This window comes from Hypomesus transpacificus, chromosome 7, assembly GCF_021917145.1.
Source record: "Hypomesus transpacificus isolate Combined female chromosome 7, fHypTra1, whole genome shotgun sequence".
Classification (NCBI taxonomy): Eukaryota; Metazoa; Chordata; class Actinopteri; order Osmeriformes; family Osmeridae; genus Hypomesus; species Hypomesus transpacificus.
The window spans coordinates 3,274,701-3,300,347 of record NC_061066.1 but is presented as its reverse complement, the minus strand read 5'-3'; the positions used below and the strand labels follow the sequence as shown (position 1 = coordinate 3,300,347).

General features: G+C 47.3%; 2 protein-coding genes across 4 annotated transcripts; both read right to left on the bottom strand.

Annotated features, from left to right (window-relative positions):
• Window positions 1-203: 203 nt before the first annotated feature.
• msrb3 (methionine sulfoxide reductase B3) lies at window positions 204-14,572 on the bottom strand. 3 transcript variants are annotated; one of them, XM_047022930.1, is made up of 7 exons: window positions 14,453-14,549; window positions 10,010-10,231; window positions 7,425-7,533; window positions 6,386-6,463; window positions 5,625-5,653; window positions 1,404-1,501; window positions 204-1,282 (listed from the first exon to the last, which is right to left on the bottom strand). In XM_047022930.1, exons 2-7 carry the CDS (start codon window positions 10,083-10,085, stop codon window positions 1,094-1,096), a joined length of 579 nt encoding a protein of 192 aa, XP_046878886.1. In that variant the 5' UTR covers window positions 10,086-10,231; window positions 14,453-14,549; the 3' UTR covers window positions 204-1,093. The 3 variants fall into 3 exon arrangements, with proteins under 3 accessions (XP_046878886.1, XP_046878883.1, XP_046878885.1); XM_047022927.1 differs by lacking the exon at window positions 10,010-10,231 and adding an exon at window positions 11,182-11,365 and having other exon boundaries at window positions 14,453-14,541; XM_047022929.1 differs by lacking the exon at window positions 10,010-10,231 and having other exon boundaries at window positions 14,453-14,572.
• A 410-nt stretch (window positions 14,573-14,982) lies between these two features.
• Window positions 14,983-24,571, bottom strand: lemd3 (LEM domain containing 3). The gene is made up of 13 exons (XM_047022829.1): window positions 23,052-24,571; window positions 21,016-21,056; window positions 20,686-20,755; window positions 20,371-20,447; window positions 20,073-20,152; window positions 19,810-19,955; window positions 19,455-19,556; window positions 19,228-19,330; window positions 18,955-19,127; window positions 18,682-18,763; window positions 18,457-18,562; window positions 18,029-18,107; window positions 14,983-17,784 (listed from the first exon to the last, which is right to left on the bottom strand). Exons 1-13 carry the CDS (start codon window positions 24,514-24,516, stop codon window positions 17,627-17,629), a joined length of 2,682 nt encoding a protein of 893 aa, XP_046878785.1. The 5' UTR covers window positions 24,517-24,571; the 3' UTR covers window positions 14,983-17,626.
• Between the last annotated feature and the right edge of the window lie 1,076 nt (window positions 24,572-25,647).

Below are 25,647 nucleotides of genomic sequence, written 5' to 3'. Positions count from 1 at the left end.
AAACAAACAAACAGCAGTGTAGGGGGTACCGGAGATGGACAGTGTGTGGTCCAACTGGTTAATTGACCCCCCCAAAAAAAACACAGTGTGCGGGAACAAACCAGCCCCAAACGATTTCTGACTAGAAATCGGACGAGAACAGGGTGCATGTCGTTTTAAATCACAATCACGCATCGAAAAGAAAACCCCAAATGACAAAAAGGTGTTTTCACGTTTTTATTCAACAAATCTCCGATATCCCTTGTCAACGCATTCGGTGAATGAAAACCCAGAGAAAATACTCAACTCAACGCAGTGAGCCCCCAAAGGTACAGGGAGTGGGAAACGCACCCTTAAAAAAGCCAGGGTATATTTTGTGTTCAGACTAAACATTTGTCATCTGTTCCGTTTTATGTGAAAGAATGCTTTGTTCTCGGCTTGATGCTTATTTTACAACTCACAGGAGCACTTGCATAGCGCTTTGCCTTAAACCCTCCACCTCTCCGGATCAAATATCACTTCAAAAAATAACACATTGCTCACAGAAAGTACACATGTATAATTCACTTCCAAGTAAAGGGCTTTCGGTACATTGAGAGGCGAAAAATAAGACAGCACATGGACGTGTATTATCAAAACCTTTCTTCTACGTTTCTAGGACAATATGAGCAATGTGAGGCCAAGTTTGAGACCTCAGACTAGAGTTCTATTGTGCAGACCTGGGGAATTAAGGCAGGCGGTTGTTTCTTGGTGCCTGGGCAGCTTTTGGCTATGGTAACACAATGGGTCCTTGAGCTGACGATTTGGGCCTGTGTTATTTCAGATTGTGGAGTTCTCTGGCTGATATATTATGGTTGGGAAGTATTTGGTCTGTGTCTGGGGTGGAGTAGAGTCTAGGGTCCTGCTCCTTTCACTTCTTTAAAGGGGCCCCTCCCATTCTCGAGTTGAACACAGATCTGACATCATTTGATAGGCGAAAAGACAGTAGCGCATTCCTTGGTTTAAACTATTACTCTTTCTGGCAAATCACAGAAATTCTCAATTTGAAGTCCTGAGTTTGGATATGGAGTGGCCGTGTTTGGGTTCCTGGTGTCTGTCCAAGTTCCCGCCGGTCTCAAAGCTCTGGTTTCCCCCCCGTGGGAGGGCCCCCAGAGGCCCCGGCCCCCTCCCCGTCAGTGGGGGGGCTGGAGGCGCTGAGGGCGTCCCTCTTGGACTGGAAGGCCAGCGAGGCAGAGTTGATGCAGTAGCGTTTCCCCGTCGGGCGGGGGCCGTCGTCAAACAGGTGTCCCAGGTGCGCGCCGCACTGTGACACAGAAGGAGGGTTAACCCAAACTGGCAACCCAGGTCCAAGCCTTACACCCGTTCAGCATTGGCTTTGGGGCTTCAGTGGGTGAGAGGAGTGAGAAGGGAGGAAGACAGCTCACCTGGCCGCAGGTGGTCTCCACCCTGTGCATCCCATAGGAGAAGTCATCCGTCACGGCGACGGACTCCTCTTTGATCAGGTCGAAGAAGGAGGGCCAACCTGGAACGTTGAGAAGATACTGGATAAAATACCGGTGTTTTCAATACCTTTAGCACTTGAATACGGGTTAGCCCTCGTGTCCAAACAGGTAAAAAGGGGTGGGGCTACGTGGAGGGGGAGGAGCTTGTGTTGAAAGAGGTGGACTGCGTAAATGTAGTCTGCTGTGCTGCACGTCTCCAACTTGGGATGCTCGGCCTATCCAGCTGGACGCCTGTGCTGCTCTGAGGAAATGTGTGTTTGCTCTATTTTTAGAGCGTCTGCTGTGACTGATTATATCTTTGTATTGCACGATCGGATGGCGCTCGACTTGTACGCGTTTCAGTTGGAATGCTGAAAGTCTTTGTCTGTATGAGATTGGGTGGGTGCGCGCGCGCGTGCATGAGTGAGAAGGAGAGAGAGAGAGAGAGAGAGAGAGAGAGAGAGAGAGAGAGAGAGAGAGAGAGAGAGAGAGAGAGAGAGAGAGAGGAGAGAGAGAGAGAGAGAGAGAGAGAGAGAAGAGAGAGAGGCCAGAGAGAAAGAGAGGATTCCCCCACCATTCCTTGGCTTCATCCCCAATTCCTCAGCAGCCGCCAGTCTGCGGGACAAGTTTCTCTTTATCTCAGGCTGCCAAGCCTGGCCTGAGCGTTTATTTTTATAGTTCCTTCCAGCTAGACGCTCAGTTTTCCCCCCCTCAGACTTCCCTTTCATTTCTTAAGGAGACCCCAGCCTACCTCATAATTGAGGAGTGGTGTAGAACAGGCAGACTATTAAACTGAAAACACAGTTCAATGAGCTGGGAATCTGAGGATGTTTAGTAAGCTGTGTTTGTCGGGTCGAGAGGAGAGTGCCCCCTTTTGAATTAGAATATCGATGGCCTTTCATACTGAGTCTTAAAAGGTATATGAATTGACATGGTTATAGTTCAGTGGTAAAGCATTTGACTGCTGAATCCCCTTGTATATCGCTTTGGATAAAAGTGATAAATGAACATACTATTATATTATATTGACAATTGCCCTTATGTATTGTGACGCATAGCAACATTGCAACAAAGCGAAATAGCAACATTGTGAATGTTATTTCAGAAAGACTAAGAAAAAGAGAATGTATCCTGTCGAGACGGAATGGTACAGGATGTCGTTTGCAAACAGCAAAGCAGACCAAAATAAAACTTGGAAATGTCAAATGTAATCTACTGGATTGGCTATATTTCTATCACTCGCTGTCTCGGTCTGTATCTCTCTCTCTCTCTCTCTCTCTCTCTCTCTCTCTCTCTCTCTCTCTCTCTCTCTCTCTCTCTCTCTCTCTACCTCTACCTCTCCCCCCCTCTCCCTCTCCCTCTCCCCCCTTTCTTTCTCTCCCCCCTCTCTCTCTCTCTCTCTCTCTCTCTCTCTCTTTCTCTCCCTCTCCCTTTCTCTCTCCCCCCCCTCTCTCTTTCTCTCTCTCTCTCTCCCTCTATCTGCTTTTCCATGAGCTGTTCATGTGGAGGCTTTCTGTCCCATAAAAGCGCTGAGGCCCTGCTGTCCCTCCAAGGGTGGTCCTGTGAAGGGCTCCCTAGGTGGCTCGGGGGCCTGTCTCGCTCTGTCACAGGAAAAGAGGTATCACTCTGCCCGCAGCCAACCACGGCCCGAGGCCCCCGCTCTCCTTTCCAGTGCAGACGGCCTTTAAAAGGAGCCATCACGTGCAGCCAGCCCCCCAGCCCCCAGCCCCCCCCACCCTCTCCCCCCCCCCCCCCCCGCCCCCCTCCATTATTGAGTTATTGAAGACAGAAAAAGTCCACAGTGCGAAAGGCTCACCACTCCGTCCCGTGGCACATGGATAGACAACACGAGCGCGAGGCACAAGGCCAGAAATGTAACGCCCGTTTGATTCTCAGCCGTCGCAAAAGGCTCAGAACCTTACGCTCATCCTAACCAGAGACAGAGAGGTTCAACTGAGCGCAACACAACACCGAAAAGCCAAGCGATACGTCCAATGATTTGTAAATCAGAGGGGGGAGGAGGAGGGGATAAACAAAAACACAGACAGTTTACACCCCCCTCTTTCATCCTATACGTTAACCCAGAGTTCAATAACCAGCAGCACGTTACCGGTTCATTGCTAACTCACACCATACTGGCAACTCCTTTTCCTCTCCACAACACAGACATGAGACTCGGATGGACCATGTGTAGAATACCAACTCAGGCTTGACACAAGCTCTCAGAGAGGGAGGGATGGGAGGAGAGAGATAGAGAGAACAAGGCGGGGTGGGGGAGATTGGAGGAGATTGGAGGTTTGAGGGTTGAGAGGAGTCAGGACATGCGGGCGGGATTCGGACCTCAGCTGCCACAGTCGTGTAGCAGTCTGAAAATGCACACCATGGCACAAAGGCTGCATATGAAAGATAGCATCTTCAGATGGTGGATGAGGACCAGATCAGGGGAGAAGGGAAGTGATATAGCAGGTCTGGGCTGAGGGAAGGCCCACTGTGGGGAGATCCTATCTGTGGTCAAACAGAAGCTCTGGGGGCTGGACCTCCAGTCCCCTGTGGTAGACCAAGAATAACACTGCTCCCTCCCCCCCTCCCTACCTCAACCTCCCCCTTCCCTCCCTCCCTCCCTCCCTACCTCAACCTCCCCCTTCCCTCCCTCCCTCCCTCCCTCCCCCTCCCCCTCCCTCCCTCCCTCCCCCTCCCCCCTCCCTCCCCCTCCCTCCCCTCCCCCCCCCCCCCACCAAAAAAAAAACCCTCTGATTGCTCCCTCTCTGGCCCTCCATCCCAGTTTGGGGGGGACGGGGACGGTTGGCTTCAACTACAAAGTCCTGAGAATCCACTGAAACACAGGAAACTCTCTCGGGGGAATAGAAGAATCCTATGACTCAGACCAGGAGAATCCCAGTGGATGGTTAGCACAGTGATCTGATGGTGCTTTATCGCCAGGCCAGTGCCCCTGTGAGCACGGCAGTGTTGGGGGAGATGTAACAAAACAGGAAGTTGAGTATATATGAGCCCTGGTTGTGGCGTGAGGCAGCAGGCAGCAGGCAGCAGGCAGCAAACTGGGCTGGATTTCCCAGCCTCCATCTGCTGCCTGGACCTGACTGGGGTTGGAGGGTGGGGACAAAAGTGCTGTCTGACAAGTGCTGTCAGATCAAGGTCCAGATGTTCTGATTGGGTTTGTAAAAAGAAATAAAAAAGATTAGAGGCTGCAAAGACTTTTCTGTTTCTTGATGTCTATTTTTATCGATGGGAGATGAACACATCTCTAAAAATAAAATGACGATGAAAAGAAATGTGTCTCACAAAAAAATATTTTTTTGGGGCCGTAGAGTCAGGGTTGAGTCAGAGTGCCTCTCTGTCGCCCCCTGTAGTCTTCCTTATGACCTTCCTCACTGTGCACGCTCCCATGTCATGCTGGACAGTGAAAGACAAGTGTAGAGAGCTGAGGAGGATCACTGAGACCAGATCCGTTTTACCTTGAATACAGTATGCTCGCTTTTTTATGGAACCACCCTGACCATAAAAGTTTACATTCATCATATTTCTCCAGTGACATCATAGTCCGACGTTACATTAAAGTATGCCCTAATTGCCCCAAAAGACAAGTAGTGTCCAAACCCCCGGCAATTAAAAAGAAACGGAATTCCTAAGGATTAGACGTGACAGAACCCACATGTTTACTGGCAATAAATTCATCACAGAATCCCAGATAGCGTTCATTAAAACGACTTTGGGGAAATATTTTAATCTCCTTAAGTCGTCCAGTTATTTTACATTGGGGGGGTGTAATTTACTAAGATGAATGGCCCCAAAGCCCCTCTCTGGACTTGTTTCTTAGAAGCTATTAGACAGATGATGGTGAGCACACTCGTGGAGGTGTAGGTCAAGCTCTGGATTCCTTTTGGGTGTGAGAGAGAACAGATAAAGAAGCTCGCGAGAACTCTGCACTCTAATTTTCAGCTCATGTTGACGTCTGACCTTGCTTGGAAGCTTGGCACTGCACCGTGTGACGTTGTGCGGAACAGGCAGTATTGCCTTTATAGGAGCGTTATGTGCGTATGTTGAACGGTCAGACTCAAAGCGCGGCGTTGCCTTGACGTTGGACGTTCCGGGGTTCTCAATGTGTGCGAGATGATCTCACTGTGTAAAAATCTTTTTTAAACATACCTGACCCGGAGTCAAATTTCTTGTCTGACCTGCAAAAGAAAAGAAAATTGATGATTTGTTGAAAAATGTCATCGTGCTCATACGTTTTTTATTTTTTTTATTTGAGAGGTTTGTGAAAAGCAGGCTGTGCCAGTGAGTGTTACAAAAGTCTCCTCTCACAAGTCTTTAAACACCCGCTTTACAGCAAGAGCCCCCCCCCCTCCCCCTCCCCCTCCCCCCACGCTTTCTCTACCAGTACACAATAAGCAGGCACTCTGTGTCCTCTGAGAGTGTAATAAGGGGGGCTTCCCGCCCCCCCTCGCTTGTGGGAACATTGTGCCTGAGATACCGACTAACTCTCGGCTGTAAATTCAGCCTCCTTTGAAGCTCTCCATCGAGCTGTGGGAAAATGGCGACCTGGTAATCGCTGCCAAGACGAGTCTGACGTGCTGTCAGGTAGCATTAACCTTAGCGGGTGTCTGTCAGGCGGGCCATGGTCGGGCCGGGCTGCGCCGCGTGGAGACCTCTCTTGAACCAATTAGAGAGAGAGAGAGAGACTGGGGAGGGGGACAGTGGCTCGGACTGAACAGGCTGGGGCTACTCTGGTAGCCATGTGCATGTCTGCACGCACACACACACACACACACTCACATACAAAGGTAGGAGTGAGATGGGGCAGGTGGGGTGTGGGTCAGAGTGGAGGGCTACTTGGTTGCGTATGTGATTTGTGATGACGTCGCCCCGAAGCACAGCCGCACGCGCATGGCGGACCGGAAACTCACGTGAACAGAGGTGAGCCGCACACGACGCAGGCGTAGGTGCCCTCCTCCTTGTTGTCGGTCAGCTCTCCTCTGAAGGCACTGGAGAGAGAGGTCAGAGGAGAGAGGACAGTTAACCTCTCGCTTCCGAACCACAGGTCACAAACACCTCGGGATTCACGACGCATTTGTTCATGAAACAGCTGTTCACAGTTGGGTCCCAGTGACAAGAAGAAGTAGGGGAGTGCATCAGTTACAGACAGGTACACCTGGAGCTTTGCAAAGGTCGTGTGTCTAAAAGTACAGTTTGGCCGTCGGGGATGAATATGGGCCTCTGGGCAACACAGGCAGGGTTGAGGCTGAGGCCGAGGCTGAGCCTGAGGCTGGAGCCACAGTGCCTTGTGCTGGCCAGAGAAGGGAACACCTTGGGCTCCTCAGCTTCACTCCCTCTCTGAGGCCCTTGTGTCTGAGCCTGAACCGCGACACAGGGATGGTTTTGCGGAGCATTTTGGACATTCCTCCCGCAAATGAGACGTTAAATACTTTCCCCACGTGTGTACCACCGAGGAGGAGACGGAGAAGAAGGGATCGACAAAGTCACAGAGTTCCTTCCTATTTTCAGCAAATTCTTTTTTTTTGTGGGGGGGGAGGGGGGGAGGGGAGAGGGGGGGTGATTGTGCGGACACTGGCTGCCTCACGGCCGTGGCCAGGCCTCAAGAATAGGTCATCCTGGCTTTATGATCAGTCTGACAGTGGAATGTGTGTGCGTCAAGAAAAAAGAATTTAGCCCCGCACATGGAGCAGACTCCGAGGCCAACTAGCACGGTGCACTGGGGAGAAACAAGGAAGAATGGCTCAACTTCCAAATAATGTCCCATTGAGAAATCCTCCAAAAGTCACCGCTATTCACCTACACACACATGATGTCATGGGCTGTTTGCACGTTTTTATTTTATGCCAGTTGCCATGTGTGAAAAACCTTTTTTGACGTGTTTTTAATCTTCATGGGACACTCGTGTGTGTGTGTGTGTGTGTGTGTGTGTGTGTGTCCTGCTGCCTCTACCTCTCAGTGCCTTTCTCCTGAGTGACGTGGAACTGCATGGGCGTCAGGCGTTTCCTCAGGTCCTCCTGAGAGAACGACACTGGCCAGGTCTTCTTGGTACGGCATGTTCCTGCAGGAGAGGGAGAGGGAGGGAGGGAGGAGGGCAATTCAGTGTTTCAGTCCCGCTGCTCTGACTGGGAGCAGGAGGGGTTGGGGGGGGGGGGGGGGTAGAGAGGAGAGGTGCATCGTTTCCCCCTCCTGTCCCACCAACACCCACCCCGGTAACGGGGAGTTTACCCCACACAGCAAAAGCCAGTCACCCACTCAGGCTCATCAGCAACAAGCACTCGGCTAGTACATGTGGATGGGCTTGACTACATCTGGTGTCTCTGTGTATGCAGGGAGGGTCGATTTGTGCTACAGCCAAAGCATGTCACTGGGCAGACTACAAATCACCTTCCTATAGGATTTCTGTGTAATAACATACCAACCACGATTCAAGTTCCTATGGGCTTTTTGTGTCACGACATACTGTCCACGGTATTTTGAACCCCTTTTCTAACCAGGTAGCCTGCTTAAAAGGAGTTATTGTGGGATGGTTATGTACAGGGATGGTTATGGCAAATACTAAATAAGTAACAGAACAAATATTTGTAAATGTCAGTGTTCGATGTTTAAAATGTTGTCCTGCACGTGGCTTTCCACAGTTCCATAGTTTGATTGATTTTCTCTTCGACCAGACCTAATAAAGGATACACATCAATGTCATAGACAGTAAGGTCTTCATTAAAATGACTAACCTAGCTCCTTATGGAAACGTAGGCCTATTAAAGGATATCTACACGCCAGGTGGAAGTATTTTTGTTCTTAATATAGAATGTACAGACATAGTACGGCAGCCAATTGTGAAGGCAGCATGGGGGGGGTGGGGGGGGGGGCTGGATTGGGCCAATGCCATCTGTATGCCATTTACCTAAGGGGATACGACTGCAGTCTTAAATTACAGGGAATTGGATTGCAATTTCCTAGCATTGTGCGCTTTCGCCGTCACTTTCCCTCTCTGCTGTCCTCCATTGATCGCTCCGGCTTTCTTCATCAAGGAAATCACGGATGAGACAACATTTCTGTACTGACTCTGCGGCCATAATGGGTTTTTTTTTTCCACAGGACGGGACTTTCTCCAGCGCGGACTCTGCCGTTGAGGTCGTTGGCTGGGTTTAGGGTAAGACGGGGGTGGGGGCTCTCTCTTCTCATGTCGACTATGTGGAGAATTCTACCCCCCTCCCTCCCGAAAAAGATTGAAACCATGTGAATGGAGTAAATAATGGGAACTTTAAAGGGCTCACCGGTGAATGGACTCCATTGATGCCCTAGCTCCGTCCCCTGGGTAGAACGTTACTTTTGACACACGAGGGTCTGGAATAGGAGGGGTAGGGGAGTTGACTTGTTCAAGACTTGTGTGTGTGTGTGTGTGTTGGGGGGGGGGTCAATGGAATGAAGCTGGGTTACAGACCTAGCTTCATGTTCAACTGGCCTGATACACTCTCAGATTCTCTTAATTCTCTTACATTTCAGAAGAGAGCACCGAAATAAACTTCCCTTTGTCTTTGGAGAACTCCTGAAGCAATGTTTCGCAGAGATGCTTCTGGAATGTGCCCTGTGCCATACTCTGCAAATGATGTGGCTTTGGTGCACTCAGGGGTCACCCTCCAAATTAGCTCCATTTTTTTCCGACATCCTGGATTTTCAACCTCAAGTGTAAATATTGTTTCCTAATTGTAAGCAAGGTTTGTTCTTCGCTACCCCCTTTTGCTTATTTGAACTTGTCAAACGTATAGATTTCCTTCCTTGACCCTGGTTTTCTCCTCCCCCTTGTTTTAAAGCCGTTCTGCCGCCCCAATCAGCTATTCTTCAGAGACATACCGAGTCGAGGCATTTCATCGATGACTGTGAACATAACATAAAGCGTTAAAGCACATCAAGCTTATTAAAAGAACCGAATGAAAATGGCAGGGAACAGGTTCATCCAAATGAACCTCGGAAAGTTCTCTGTTTCTGTGCTAGAGGGCCATAAACCCTACACATGACCGTTAGCAGCAGTGAAGCGGTGAATAGGGATGTGATGCTTTCTGGACATCTATGTCTCTGGATCCAAACTCTTCTCGTTAAGAGTGAACAGTTTCGATTAAATCAGTGTTAAGGAACACACACGGTGCATGCAAGCTTGAAGAGAGGCAGGCAGTGAGCTACTGGTTAATTTCATGAGCAACTGAAAGAGCAGTCCAGGCTGGAGACAGAGAGAAAGCGCGGTAGAGTAGGTGAGACGGCTAACCCTCCACAGAAAAACACACTTTACACCCAAACACATTTCTCATCGTTCAAGTTTTTGTCGTCGTTTTCGTTGGGTTGTCACCTCGGACCACTTAGTTGTGAGTGTGTTTTTCTGCCATAGACAACATCCCACGCATGGACCCCCTTCGTGAACCCACACACAGGCACACACGTGGGGGGGGGGGGGGGGGGGCAGCAGTGTGTTAGGGCGCCGAAGAGGCAGAAGAAGAGCTCAGAGCGAGGGGCACAGCAGGCACACACAGCACCCAGTCCACCTGAGGGGAGGCCGCATGGCCGCAGAGCCACAGGCTGGCTCTTGGATATCAGGTGCAGCAGGTTAAACCCAGACATGGCTGCTGACGCTGTCGCCGGTGAGGACGATGAGGACGATGATGACGACGCTGGAGAGGGAGAGAGAGGGGGGACAGAGGGAGAGCCGAGCGCCCCGTGACGGCCCACGCTACAACACTTCCGGGGAGGGGCTACGCTGGCTCAGACTGAAAAAGGTGGTGGGGGGGGGGGGGGGCAGGTCGAGGAAGATAAACAACAACAACATGGATGAAACATGTTACAAAGGTTAGAAGACACAGACAGTACAGGGGCCACCTTTGGCCCGGGGTCTGAAACCGCTCTTTCATGCAGGGACAGTGTTGACGATGGTTATCTTACAAGAGGACGAAAAAGCGTCGGGCAAAAAAAGCGTAGTCACGAATGACAGGAGAGGACACTTGACTTGTAACTTTGTTCCAGAATGTGAAGGAAAGCCGTATCTTTTTTTCAGACAATGATCAGGAGAGATACCGAAAAGTGATGAGTGAAAGGCTAACCCTGCGTTTGGATTTCGGAGACAAATACTCCAAGACGTGCAGTGTGTCGTGCGTGGCTGTCTTTGTACCGTGTGCACGTCGCAGCCAATCACAGCCGACCTGAGGTGAGTGAATGATACCGCGATTGAAACATCCAGACATGGTCCAGCCAGCCGTGGTCATGACTTGACACAAGCTGAAAGGCTTTGGCGTAAGACCGACACTATACTGGTGGCTGCCCCTTTTCACAACATTGGCTGTAGCACAGATACCTTGGTGTGATAAAAGCTACACTACCTCAACTACCCCCCGCCCACCCCTGCCCTGCCCTCCCTCCCTCGCCCCGGATGAAACCCATGAGTCTAGGGAGGTCCGAGGGAGGGTTAGCTTAGCTTAAAAGTGATTCACTTACACATTGGCTCCCAGAATCTTCTCAACGTTATTAGGTTATGTCAGTCTGATATAAATCAATACATCCAAACATCAACAGACCTCCTTAGTCTGGAGCTGTTCCTGGAACTGCGTCTCAGAGGCTACTGAAAGCATCTCTATACTAAAATGATGCCCACCCTCCCCCCTCCTCCCTCCTACCACTAGTCCTGCTGGGTGGGTCTGGCAGTGGGAGGTGGTGGTTACTCTACCTAGCAGCGTGGCGGGCAGAGTGAGGCGCGGGGCCGCAGCCATGGGGGGGATCCTGCCCTGCCTGAGGGCCAGGCGAAGGGCCGCGCAGCCCGCACGTCTGAGCAGGACAGCCATGGCACACACTCACTCGCAGAGAGAGAGACAGAGAGAGAGAGAGACAGAGAGAGAGTGGGAAGGATTGGGCTAGGACAGCCAGAGAGTGGAGGAAGGAAGAATCAGTTTGTGGCCCCTGCATGTGTGTGTGTGAATGCTAGTGAATGCTAGTGAATGCTAGTGAATGCTAGTGAATGCTGCACGTGTGAGACAACTGGTGAGAAACGGAGCGAGTGTGTGTGAGAAAGTGTGAGTGTTTTGGTGTGGATTTTAAGTCACTGTGGATTTTGGACGGCTACAGAGCGGTCTGTGCTGACAGAAGGGAGTTGAGAGTATGGCGTGAGCCCCATCTAGAGGGGAATCTGGTGATATTAGCAAGTGGTGTTTCAGGGCTGTGAAAAAGAGAGAGCGAGAGAGAGAGAGCGAGAGAGAGAGAGAGAGCGAGAGAGAGAGAGCGAGAGAGAGAGAAAGAGAGAGAGAGAGCGAGAGAAAGAGAGAGAGAGAGACTAAGACAGAAAGAGAGAGAGAGAGACTAAGACAGAAAGAGAGAGAGAGAGAGACTAAGACAGAAAGAGAGAGAGAGAGACTAAGACAGAAAGAGAGAGAGAGAGACTAAGACAGAAAGAGAGAGACTAAGACAGAAAGAGAGAGAGAGAGACTAAGACAGAAAGAGAGAGAGAGAGACTAAGACAGAAAGAGACAGTGAAAACAGAAAGAAACAAAAGAAACAAAGAGAAAGAAAGGGAGGGAGGAATAGAACTGCAGAGAGGTTAGTACAAGTAGCCATGAAATATTTTCGATAAAAGAATTGATTAAAGCCTGTTGTATAATTATTTTGCGATAGAACTCGAAATTGTGATTATGCACCATGCTGTTCTTGCTGCCCTCATATATATAATATAATCCAAATATATTATCTAAATGATCCATTAGTGTAGCTAACCTCACATTGCTCTTCTGAATTAGCCAATTCAACTGTATGAACGTTAAGCAGATTGCAGTTCCAAAACCAAACACAGGGTGGCACACCAAAGGGATCTAATTTCAGACTCCAACCAGCAAGGAGAAGAATCCATGTTAAGGGCCACTGGGTCAAAAAAGAAAATGAGCGAATAGTGTCAAAATAACCAAAAAGGGTTCTGACTATTAAAAAAATAACAAACCTGATTCAAATGAATGGTCGTTAACAGGCTTCTGCATAACTAGATAACGAGCCATTCATTTGAATCAGGTGTGTTGGAGCAGGGAAACATGTAAAACTTGCAGGAAAGGGGGTCCCTGAGGACCAGGGTTGAAGACCTCTGCTATATACAGTATGTATCTCAAAGTTGATGCTGCTCCTAGTTGGTTTGGTTGGATTAGACCAACCAGACCAGACCAGAACAGCTTCTACTAAGTAATACTGTAGCCTTCAGGCTTTCAGACCAGCCCTATCAATCTATGCAGATGATCCAGCTAGTTGGGTCACATTCTTTGCTCATTGACCTATGGGGGTAATATTAATTTGTATGCAGCAGATAAGGCTCAGCCAATATTTACTCTTCTGGGACTGAGGACACACAATTTATCAGCTCACACAGGGAACATAATACATAGCACATAATCGCAAGAGAGGGCGAGCAATGTTGGTCTTTCAGGGTAAAACGGATGAATGCACTATCAACCCTGTTAGGTATATTGGGAGTTGTAGTTTTTAGAGCCACACAACTGTGTATGAGGTTGCATATAGTCCTATACTTCTCACTAGAATTCAAACTATACTTATTGATGAAATGAGTGAACTCTTTTTTTAGCCGGCTAGGAAAAGTATGCTTTGCCTATGTAAGTGAGTGTGTGATCAACACGTTTAGCATGCTGATTGCTTCAGACCTTATATAGCCATTATCCTGACTGCTCTAAAGTGGCTCTGACTAAGAATAAACTGAAGAAAAAAAAACATTACTCTATAGAGAGATCCCTTATCCCCAAGCAAGACCTCAAATTTTTCTGATCCAAAACATACTAGAATTCTACTATACTACCAGATACTGATGTTAGGGTTCTGGTAATAGAAATTCTAGAATGAGTTGATTGATAGCAAACCTTTCCAAAAAGAGATCAAACTCCAATTTATATGGATGAGCTGTAGTTAAGCATGCCACAAGCTATTTAGCATGGCAAAGGACTTGAGTATTTTGATGCAGTGGCAGCATTTGAGCTTGGCACAGCAGGCAGTGCCTATTGTGCAAAGTTGCCTTTGTCAAAGACACAATGAACAATAACTGCTCTAAGAGTGGCTGACCAGAAGCCTCTTATGGGTCACTATAGGATGAGCTGTCACTCAATGGCTGAGACTAATAACCACCATAGCCTGCCACACTTCAGTGTGTGTGTGTGTGTGTGTGTGTGTGTGTGTGTGTGTGTGTGTGTGTGTGTGTGTGTGTGTGTGTGTGTGCAACTAAATGTCATGTGTGCAATATAATAATATTTTATAATCCAAGAACACTTCATTAGTAAAGTTAAGAGTTGATGGTTTAGAGTGGTTAGTGGATATGGGGTTAAAAGTGGACAGATGAAAGGAGAGGTTGCCCAAGTTACATTTTCTCTCTTGGGTTGTGGTATGTAGCTAATCATATTTGTATTAAATGTTGCACATTTTAAAGTTATGTACACTATTGGCCCTATCGTTTTTTTCAAGGTAGCGTATAAAAAGCTTGGTCATGGTCTGATGCATTGACATGTATATTGTATTCCTGATTGTATTTATGATAATGATATTACCAAATTTGAGACAAAAAAATACCGTCCGAGCTATGTAGCACAGCACTTCACTATAGGCCGTGATGGTACTGGCTTTATGGTCGTCTCTGGTGACACAGACGTGTAAGTTGCAACAGTGTATCAAATGACAGGATACCGCTTCCAGTGACAATATTCGACAATAACCCACCTAGCGATGTCAAAGACAGTCAGTAGTAACAAATTGAATTGGCTATAAGGAACGCATGTCATTGAATACCATTGACTGGAACCATTTATCGCACATGACAATGACATGTTTGTTTGCCATTGATGGTGGTTGTTGAACACCCTCGTACAGCTACGGAAAGCTCTGGCAACATCATCGTTCACCATTTTCTATCCTAAACAGATATCCTTATAGCTAACAATTGTATTGATTGCGCTCTATTGGCCTACCTGTAAAAAGCAGCAGTGGTATGGTAACGTAAATAAAGAAATTACAAACGGACAGGCAGTCAGTCCCGTGTCGGCGCATTTACTGACAACACAAGCGAGCCCAGCACTGAACAGTGTGTGTACTTCTTAGGTAATGACGAGTGCATTATGGGAGATTCCCCTGCCCAAGCAATCTCCAAATATGAGCAAGATGCGAGTTGGGTTTCTGTCTCATTCTGTTGGACCATGCCGCCAACTAATCTTTAAAGCTGCCCACTATTTACACGGGGATATGCATTTTATAATGGTGCAAATGTGAAAATGATCGCTAATGTAGACTTGTCTGTCATGCGACTGAGCCTGGCAGTGTATTTAATCGTGCGTCACTTGGAACGAGTCCAAAGTGTAGCCCACTCATGGACAAACGGACATATGTAAATCATTTCCTGTCATGTCGTAATTTTTTTGTTAACCGACTTATTACATATAATGCTGGGGATATTCCTTATTGTCGACGCATGTACGGCATAAATGGACAAGACACGATTAAAAACCCCTAATAAACCTTTAATTAGAGCCGTTCTTACAAGACAATGTGACAAATTACATTAAAACATCTGGACTTTTTAAATGTCTGGATTATTGTACACCTTCCTCTCTGGCTTGCAGGTAAGGGATATTGGTCAATCGAAACAATACAATGCAATGGAAATTAAGCTGCATATAATAGTACATGTTACAGTTATATAAATGTACAGTGTTTACATAAAATACACCAGAAAAAAGAAAACATCAAGGATGCAGCTGAAGTTCAAGCGCCACCTTGGAGAAGTGCCACCACACCAAACTAACATTTACATTCACCCTATTTACAGTCATCATAAGAAAGAAAAACCTGCAGGTGCACCAACATCAGGCTGTAAACATACAAAAATAGAAAGATTACCATGATGCACTCAAGTTACAGCAAAAACAACTGGCTTAATTCGCAAAGTGTTCTCTTTATGTTTGTCTTTTTATTTATATATATTTTTTCCATATCAGCTCTGTGCAGTGGGTACAATCGTTTAAAGTGAAAATGAGGTCGCTCATGGATAGGGAGGAAAACACTTGTCTTTAATGTAAACACATAGAATATCTATAAACGATAATAACCAATTCCAACAACAATTATCGTAAAACGTTAGGGAGGAACATTTGAGAGGACAAAGACAAAATTCATGTCTGGAACAATTTCTTGGACAGGCCTTCCTAGACCTTTAAACGATTGTACCTGTTCAAACACTTTTATAAACCCCTTACATTCTTCAGTAATGCAGTGCCAGTCATTAAAAAGCACAAAGTTAAGGCACAATAAGGTTATCCGCTGCAGAGTATGCACTAGGTTAATAACGTTTTAAATGTGCATCAATTGTACAACCTCTTGCTGCAAATACTGCGACCCACAATCCACTACACTGCATTAAAAAAAGGAAAAATATATAACTAAATGGTGGCAATCCTTTGATCTTTAACATTTCATGAATACATACAGCCTACCACAAACAGCTAACTCACAAGCAATCACACAGGGGGTTGGAATACTCGGAGTTAAACAATAAAAATATGCAAATCAGATTATTCATTCTAACACCATTCCCCGTTATTTCTAAAACAATTGGCTGCATTCTGTCTATCAATCAATCAATCTGGGGAAAAGAATAACATTACAATAGGCCTAGAATGATAAACATGGCTTAATACACAATCAAGAACCGGTATTAGCAAATTCGATTTTGAAGCATGGCAGGAAAATGTCTGTCTCACAAGTGAAATAATCATGGAATTTGAGCAGGACAAAAGAAAAGCAGAACTCTATGGGATCCTATGGAACTTCTGATCATGTGCTCTACTGACAAAGACAACTGTAGGGTAATGCATTGAGACAAAGTCCCTCACCCTCTCCCATGTATCTGCAAGGCCCATGAGCCACTGTGATCCAATAAACCTTCTGGAATTTTCTGTATTAGTTGAAGTGTGTCAGAAAGTCCCAACAAAAGGTCTGTGTAGCTGGAAAAGAATGAACCGGTATAATGATCAGCCTTTAATCCAAAACGTTGTTGGAAACGGTAACAAAAATACATGGCGATACATTTGGAATATCATTCGAAGGGATAGATTCAAATGATTGTTGAGTTGGGAGGGGAAGGTATATTAGGTGGAATAAAATGAATAAGCTAGCCAAGGATAATACGTCTGACTGCACACCTACGATATTGACCCCTACTATGTGAAGCGTTCACTTTGAAACACAGCCCTGGGAAGCCTGACAATGCCAAAAAGTCAAGGGTGTCAAACTACCGCTGCGTATCCAAAGACGTCATCTATATTTTACAGTTGTTTTTAACCTAAGTTCTGAGTATTGGCAGGAAAACAAGAGCTTATGGTTTGCTTTTAATACAGATAATTCAATGAAGCCACCGCCACCATTCACGTAATATTTACAGCAACCCATCCTTGTGCCTTCCTTCCTTGCTTGACCAAAAATATATATACTACTACAAAAAAAAATTGGGATCGCCTCAAACATCTTCAGGAAATAAACATCCACGTTATATGTTAGAATTCAAAGCTTGAATAGAGGCTGTTGAAACAGCACATGCATTTATTCCATGTCTACCCCAACTAAACTCCTCACATGGGGCCAGTTTTATAAAAAGAGTATGGGAAGGAGAGAGAGAGAAAAAAAAGGGTCTCTTTCATGTACATCTTTTTAAATATGCCATCAGGAATTGTTTTGTTTCCTTGTTGAATCCTTAACACTTGTAATACAAAAATAGAAAGAAATAATAAGTGTCCACTGCAGCACCCGCGGAAAAAAGCTGTCTTTCTCATGCAAAAGCTCCTTCTAGCTCCGTTTTTTCCAAGTTCACCATTTTCAAACCCCTCTGTACAAAAAAAACTCCAATACCACCCCCCCCCCCCCCCCCCCTCCTTGTGGACGCACATGGGAGTGAAAGGCTCAAAGTCAGTCAGTCGCCTTGTATGGGACCTTTCACCCCCAGTCATCTCCAGCTTAGCAGTTTGGTCAAGAGTCCTGCACCGCGAGGTTCCTAGTGTCACGATGGAAGGGAAGGGAGGGGGTGTGAGGGCAGGGAGCAGAGGTTAGGGGCTTGGAGGTGGTGCAGGACGGGACAGGTGCGGGGCGGGTCGCTCTCAGGAGAAGCCCAGGGCTGAGCCGGTGCGGTGGCGCAGGCGGGACATGGTGTTCATGTGTGTGCTGGAGGGCTTCAGAGGCGTGTTGCAGCCCTGGGCCTGGGGGAAACGCTGGTGGTAGCGGTCCAGGCGGAGGTACTTCACCGTCACCAGTTTACCTGAGAGAGAGAGACATGGAGATAATAGCTATGAACAAATACCAAAATCCCAAACAGATAGCATCAACTTAAATCAATTCTTTTACAAATATATATTTTCTTGGTGGAAAGGCGATGTTTTATTTCTCGCTGAAATTAAAGTCAATACTTAAACGATAGTGTAAGGACAAAAACAACAGCTGCCTTGGTCAGATGGTGCACGGCACCGCCGTGTGATTGAAAGTCTAATTGAAGTCTAATTTACCGTCAAACCACGAGCCGTGCAGCGCCTTGAAGGCCTTCCCTGAGTGCTCTGCCGAGAGACACTTGACGTAAACGCAGCCCTGTGAGGAGCAGAGGACAGGTTAGAATGGAGCCTTGATGCAACCTTGATGCCTTACCGCCGGGGGTGAATCTCTTGGTGGGATGTGCAAGCCACATCAGAGACGTGTGGTGGAAGTGTTGTTGGCAGAGACACATTGAAAGGCTTTGAGAACCTGCTAACACTTGACTTCCAAAAGTGGTACCAATCCTAGTTGCGCGAGACGCCCTTGATGCAAGTTTTTGATTGTAAATCAACCATCATAAAAGAAAAACCAGTTGAAAAGAAAATCACCGGCTTTACAGAAGTCAAAAATGGTAGGTTCGTATGGGGTGAGAGAAACCGAGAGACTTGTTAAATGTAACACCCACCTCACGCGAGTTTTTGTCCACGGCGATGTGGACGATGCCATCGTTGTCGCTGCACTTCTCCAGGATGGCTTCGTGGATGGCCAAATGCCAGTTTTCTCCAACCTCCCTAGACACACACATGTCATGTTTTGGGTCTTTGTGATCGACTTATAGAGAATGTTCTTCATCACGAAACAGAACAACCCCCCCCCCCCCCCCCCCCCCCCGCTCAGGAGCAATACTCACATGACTGGATCGAACATGTTTCTGATCTTCAGACACGGTGTTAAGCTGTTGGGTGGAGAGTTCCCTTTGTCAAGCGGAAAAGCTGAAGGGGTGGAAAGGGATCGATTAGGAATGATAGATACTGGCACAAAGTCGTTTCTTGTTCCTAAAGTATAAAATGAATCCTCCACTTCAATAATCCACTTCCACAAATCAAAGCTTCGAGGCATCGAAGCTTCGAAGAAAATTGGGGTACTTTATGTGTTGGCGTGTTCAGACAGCGTGAAAGGGTACCTTTGCCTTGCCACACTTTGTGGTGCACGAGAGACTTGTCCAAGCTCGAGGGCTGGATCCACCGCCACACCAGGAAGTCCGCTCCCCCGATCCTCTGGGACTCCGTCCGGATCCGCGATTCGTTGGCGGAAATAAACTTCACGGCCTTGTCCCAAACCCTCTTCATTTTCATCCTGTGACGTCACAAAAAACGACGCGTACTTTTGTCATGTCTGTAGTTTCCGTCGCGAAAAAGGGACGTTGCAGTGTTACTGCACAGATCCACCTACTGACCTCTCTGGGGGTGGGACCAGGGAGTCTCGGACGTGAGGGATGGGAAGGTAGGGCTGAAGGTCTTTGTTCTCCTGGCACGCCTCGTTGTGGCTACTCAACACATCTACGCATGCAGACAAGCAGAAACGCAACAATGAGATAACGGGCCCGGGCACAAGTTGTGTCTGCTCCTTCCTGTAGATATTCTGAGAGAAAAAGTGAAGTGGTAGCCGGGGGGGGCTCTGTACCGATGATTCTGTCCACGAGGCCGTGCATCTGCCTGGTCTCCTCCTCCTCTCGCCTCCAGCGGTATTTCATGTAGTACACCAGACCCGACACGAGCCCAATGACTAGACAGCGACAGAGAGGCAAGGAACACCAGAAGCAGAGAAGAAGATAGGGAGGGGGGGGGGGGGGGGGGAGGGTTAACTAGGTAGACAAGCTATTTGCTTTCAGTCGTGTTTCACCAGCTACGGCACAAGCACTCAAAACATGTCTTCTCCGGTTCCATAAGACTTTCAAAACTCGTTTGACACCGATGACGACGTGCTTCTTTTACAGGAGCGAGAGAGGGAAGGGGGGGGGGGGGACAAGGCCTCTGACCTGCTAGGACAAAGAGGACCCGGTAGATGACGGTGAAGAACGCCCGTCGGAAACGGCAGAGGAAGGACATCTTGGGGTGGGTGGACTCCAGACTGGAGATCTCAGACACGTCAGTCACAGCCTCCTCTGAACTCGCCCCAATCAGCCTGGTGTTAGGACACAAAACATAGAAAGGTGCGTCACGTGGGTTTGTAGAAGACATAAGGCATGGCTTTGGCTTGGAGGTAAATGTAGTCGAAATGCAGTCAGAAAATCCTCAATACCGTATCCCGACATCCTCCTGTGTTCGCATAATCCATTCGAGCGAAGTGAGGACCATGTTTTTGTAGTCCTCATTTTGAGCCTGAAATCGGAAGGAAAGATGAACACCCGTACTGAAATGAAAACTTTTAGTTCCAACAAGGAGGGCTGAGACATTACCCAATGCTTCGTTCACATGAGAAAGCTTCTGTGGTGCGTTTCAATTTTTTAAGCTGTAGTTTTGGTCGACAGCACCAGAACAAGGGTTGTGTGAGGGAAGCACCGATTTAGTTTGAAGTTCAAACAAACAAATAAACGCACCCAAAGATATTTGGATGCCTCGTCCATCGTCAGGGTCCGGTTGGTTTGGTCTTCCTGGTCTCTACAGTCATGTTCACCTGTAGGAATCAGACCATCATGTCAAATCAAATTCAAAGAAAAATCTCAAATGTGCCCAGTGAAAAATTCACAACCGAACAAAATGTTCAATCCTATATCACCGAATGCTCAGGGAATTACTTCCCTGGAAAAGACCTCCTGAAATGTGATGGTTAAAAACACGTGCATCGTTTCCCTATACTCTATCACGACGGAGGAAAATATCGGAGGAAAATGGCCTCTAGTTAGCACTCGTACCTGCGATGTGGGCCAGGTGATCGTGAAGGGTGAGCAGGAGCTCTAGAATGAGGTCCTTCTCGGTCTCGGTCTGTTAGGAGAAACCAGTTGTTGAAGTTAGCACAATGACAACCATCAATATGTGATACAAAATGTCTGCAACGATGCTGTGGCAGAGTAGTGTATGGGTTCTTTTACACAGCAGGTGAACTTGCCATACATCGCAATAGCGTTGCGCTAGAAAGTTATTTTCCAGTTGATAGTAGCCTTTAGCAAACAGGCTACTATAACAGGGTCATCTAGCCACAAAAAAAGCTAGAAAAAGGCTATAGAAAAGCATAGTATACTTACATAAGAACTGTCAAAGACACTGCCAAATGGGTGGTTCTTAACTGCAAAGGAATACACCAAATATAGCAATTAGAGACAATGGCACATTTAAATGGTCAAAAACATGTAGTCAAATGGAGGGCTTTCACAACACTGTCTAGTCTGAAGGTGTGTGTGTGTGTGTGTGCGGGTGGGTGTGTGCGTGTGTGGGTGTGTGCGTGCGTGCGTGCGAAAGGGGAGGAAGGGGCAGACTACAGCGCAGAGTATCGCCTCACACTTGAGTCACTGTCTGAACATGGAGCAGCACTCTCCACATCTGGAAGGCTGCCCAGGATTAGCCTGAGCTGTGGTGGGGAGCGTGACCCATTACAACCACATTATGGAGGTGGCTGGATGCATTCATGTAACAAACAACAGAATGGGACATTTGTTTCATGCATGGGAAGAAAGCGAAATGTATCATAACTTCTCGCACACTGGGCCCAGAGCTATGTATTTCTAATTGGGCTCTATACGCCAAAGGTTCAATGTGTGGCAATACCATTTGCATTGTCTTGCATCAATTTGCACAGCAGTGGCTTTTGATGATGATTTGCATTGCTTAAAATACACTAATCAGCAGACTATCACCAGCCAGCATAAGTGAAGAGCTGCTATTTATTTGCCTTTGGGATAGGCATAAGATGCTCTGACCCAGTGTCTGCTGGCAACGCTCAGACTCTAGTCAGTGTGTGTGTGTGTGTGTGTGTGTGTGTGTGTGTGTGTGTGTGTGTGTGTGTGTGTGTGTGTGTGTGTGTGTGTGTGTTGCCAGTCATGCAGACAGCCAGGGGTATGGCTGGCTGGTCAGTCCAGGCTCTGGCCTGGCGGCTCCGCGTGTCCCCAGAACACCAAACAATTAGGACGGTTTAGCTTGTCTGTGACCTAGATGTTTGCCACGCGCTCTTTAGTCAAAGCTCTTTTCCTGGGAATGTCAGGCACGCCGCTGATAGCCATTTCATGATTCTGAATCCCCACCCCCTGAACATTGGGTATATATTTCTTCCCTACTTGCAGCGTTAGTGTGTTCCCTACATCTGGACCCCATGCCAACCTAGCTCACAGACTCAACATCCACTCTAACTCTCCTTTGTAACAAAGTGTACAAAAAATAGGATTCTTAAATATTACATGTTTCATGAGAATTCCACTGCACTGGTGAAATCATGGGGGTTTGACAACGCTTGTGGTGGTGGGGGTGGGGGGGGCTAATAGAAACCATTAACAAGGTGCCACCTGCACATGGCCCAGTTAAAGGACCTTTAACTGGGCTTCAACTGATCCGAGGTTGGTAGGCCATACGTCGAGTGTCTTATGAGAACTCAGCTTCACCTTTAATACCTGCTCATTTGTCTGACACGCTTGTTTTCACGCTTACAAAGAGCGCAAATCTCATTAGTAAGGCCTGGCTTAATGATGTAGTACTTGGAGCCTGGGGTGATGAGAGAATCACACCATAGGAAGTGGGCCCAGAGGTGTTGATGAGGCTAGCGTCCAAGCCAATGGCAGGGGGGGGTACTCCTTAGTTTGCCATGCAAATACAACTATGCTTCTTGCTACCAAGTGTCACATTGGTTCAAGTGAAGAGCCACTTCCTGGACAGCCTTGAAGGGTGTGAACTATGAGAATGGCACCACACTAGGCCAGGGTAAGCTTAGGCTGTATCAAAAAATAATAATGTTCGACCGGCATAGTAGGGATGATAGGCTATAAACTGGAATGGGACGTAGGTCCACAAACCATTGTTTTCTGTAACCCTCCTGATATCTCCACAAATAGCATAGACTTAAATGTAGCCAGATGGAAGCAATAGAGGACCCACTCTCTTAGTAACAGACAGACTGGCCTAGTTTCAAAACATTTGATCATGAAAATCCAAGTTCCAAAATCAAACTCCATTGTACCCCTTCTCATAAACGGATGCAACCCCAAACACTAATCCCCATATCCCAACACTGGTCATTATAGATAAATGTGGTTTTGACAAAAAGACTAACATAGAGAATACCTAATGTACTTACTAACAACATCGACGTCGGATGCTCCAGAGCCGCGCATTCTCAAGTACATGAGGCCCAGCAGTAAGAAGAACAGGCAGGCTGCCGTCAACAGGAACATGGACAGGTAGTGTGCGCTGAACCCTCCGGTGGAGGACACCTCTTCCCTTTTAAACTGCTGTAGAAGCTCGTCTTCTGGAACCGTAAGCTTCTGCTTAAGCGTGGCATGGCTGTAGCCATGGTTGGTTCCTGTGTGGTTCGAATGGTTGGGCCGGTAGGTCGCAGACAGGGTGTTACTTGGAAACCTTGGTCTCAGTCCAATGCTGAATCGGCCGCTACTTGTGGCGCCGTCCCCGCTGTCGACGTGGTTTTTGTTGTACGCCGAGGGGCTGTTGTTGCCGCTTTCTCCCATGACAGCCGACACGTAGATGGACCTCCTGGGGTAACTGCGACTCAGCAGGCCGCCACTGAGAGACGATTCGCCGGGGCCTCTCTTCTTTCCGTCTTCTCCTTCCTCCTCCCCCCGGTCTCCTACCATGTCTAGACTCCTAGCGCCAGGCGTGTCATTTACTCTGATTGCGCCTCCCGTCTTTTCCTGGCCGCTCTCCGACCCCCTGGCACTTCTAAAGGGAGACGAGGCCGATTTTGAGAGACTCCGTCTGGAGTTCAGACGGCGTTCGCGTTGACGGTCAAACCCAGAAATGCCCTCTTCTTCCTCCTCCTCGTCCGAATCAGAGTAATCCCCGACTAGCTTACTAGTATTCAAGTAGGACGCCCTGCTACCATTGAGAGACCGAGAGTCCCTCTCATTCTTCCCCTCATAATCGTCCTCCTCCTCCGGCTCCTCGTAACCACTCCCCTCCGCCTTTGCTGAATGCGAAACCTCGAGGCTCGATTTTCCTCTTTCTACCCACCCAACAGTCCCAGACCCGCTCCTTCTACTCTCCGGTGGTCCAGGAAAAGAATGGTTGCTATTACTCACGTACACTCCTTGACTCTTTTGAGCGGTGATGGGTGTTCCTGTAGGCCTGATCTGCGGTTGTTGTTGATACCCGGAGCCACGGTCTCTCCTGCCGCTGTGGTTCAGGCCTCTTTTTTTCGGTGGTAGCTCAGCATCCGATTCGTCCGAGCTAAAGCCCAGAACGAACTTCCCTGTTCCACCGGCACGCTTCTCGTTCAGGGCCGGACGACCGCCGGGGCTCTTGCTGGGGCTCAGGTGCGTGACGTCATTGCTGGCTGGCCTGGCTCCGAATCCCGAAGCTCCCGCCGCTGTGTTACTGCTGTTGCCACCGCCACTACTGTTGTTGTTGATGCTACCGCTGTTGCGCGTTTTTCCCGATCGAGATCCTCGCTGTTGTTGCTCTTCGCGGAGTTTCTTCAATTTCTTTAAATATACGGGGCGTGTGTTTTCGGTAACCGGGCCTGGAGTGAATCCAAAGCGCTTTAACTCAGAGAAAAGCTCCTCATCTGTTAGCTGTGCTGCCGCCATCTTTGCTCGAAACTCTCACAGAAAGCTGTGACGGAAGTGATGTAAAAGTAGCAGACAGACTGCAAACTAGTCAAAAAAAAGAAAAGATTGTCTGCTGATGAAGCAAACAGTCTGTAGGGGGCAGACTGTACGCCTATTTACCTGCCTTCAATGGTTATCAATCTACATCCAAAAGCAGTGTCCACTTAATAAACGAATATGTTTATAGTGTGAAATTACTGTTGCCATTCATAAATGTTTTGGAATGTTTACTTTTGAATTCATGGTTTGGAGAATGAAGTCATTATATTCTTGTATTTTGTTTACCGAATCAAATATTTTCCAAGTAAATCGAGGTAATTGTGGAGCAAACTCTCATTCAAGAAAGTCTCAAATATCTAAATCTAACATCTGGGCCCACGTTTAAACAATTGTATGGTATTAAACATTTGTATTCTATTAACTTCATTTTCGTTTTATCATGTATTAAGCTTTTTGTTTGTATTGTAGACCTGTATCTGTATATTGCATTCTTATTCCAAACTTAATTCTTAATCAATTTAATCATCTCTGAAAAATTATATGAAAATAAATGCATATTCTCTAGTTTCCCCATAGGCCACCAGTGGACTCTACAGCCATCGTTTTCAAGTGGTCTGCCACATAATAGTAATACACCTTTCAACCACACATGTGACTTCCAGCAAAGTTTATCTTTGAAAGCCTATGAACCTTATGAGACAGACCCATTGACAGCAGACCACACAGGAGGATGATTCGTCTTTCCTTCCCCCAGGCCCCAGGCCCCAGCCGACCCCATCCCCCTCTCCACTCATCCCGTCTCCTCTCCCCTTCACATTCTACCGTTTTGAATTGAACAATTGCATTAGATGGTCTCTATTGTTTTGATAGGGAGGCTTCAAATTTGTCTGATAGTCACTATGCTATGTAGGCTAATTAGGACGTGTTTTTCATCACGTTTTCCTCTTTGATAAAGCCTGAAGTGATATTTACCTGATTTCCATAAGGGTAACATTTCACCAGTGCAAAGTGACTGTGTCCCAGTTTTAGTGCACAGTAGACTACTAACTAGTTAATATAAACTTTTGCTGGTTTGATAAATCAAACTTTTTTTACCATAACAATGAGTGA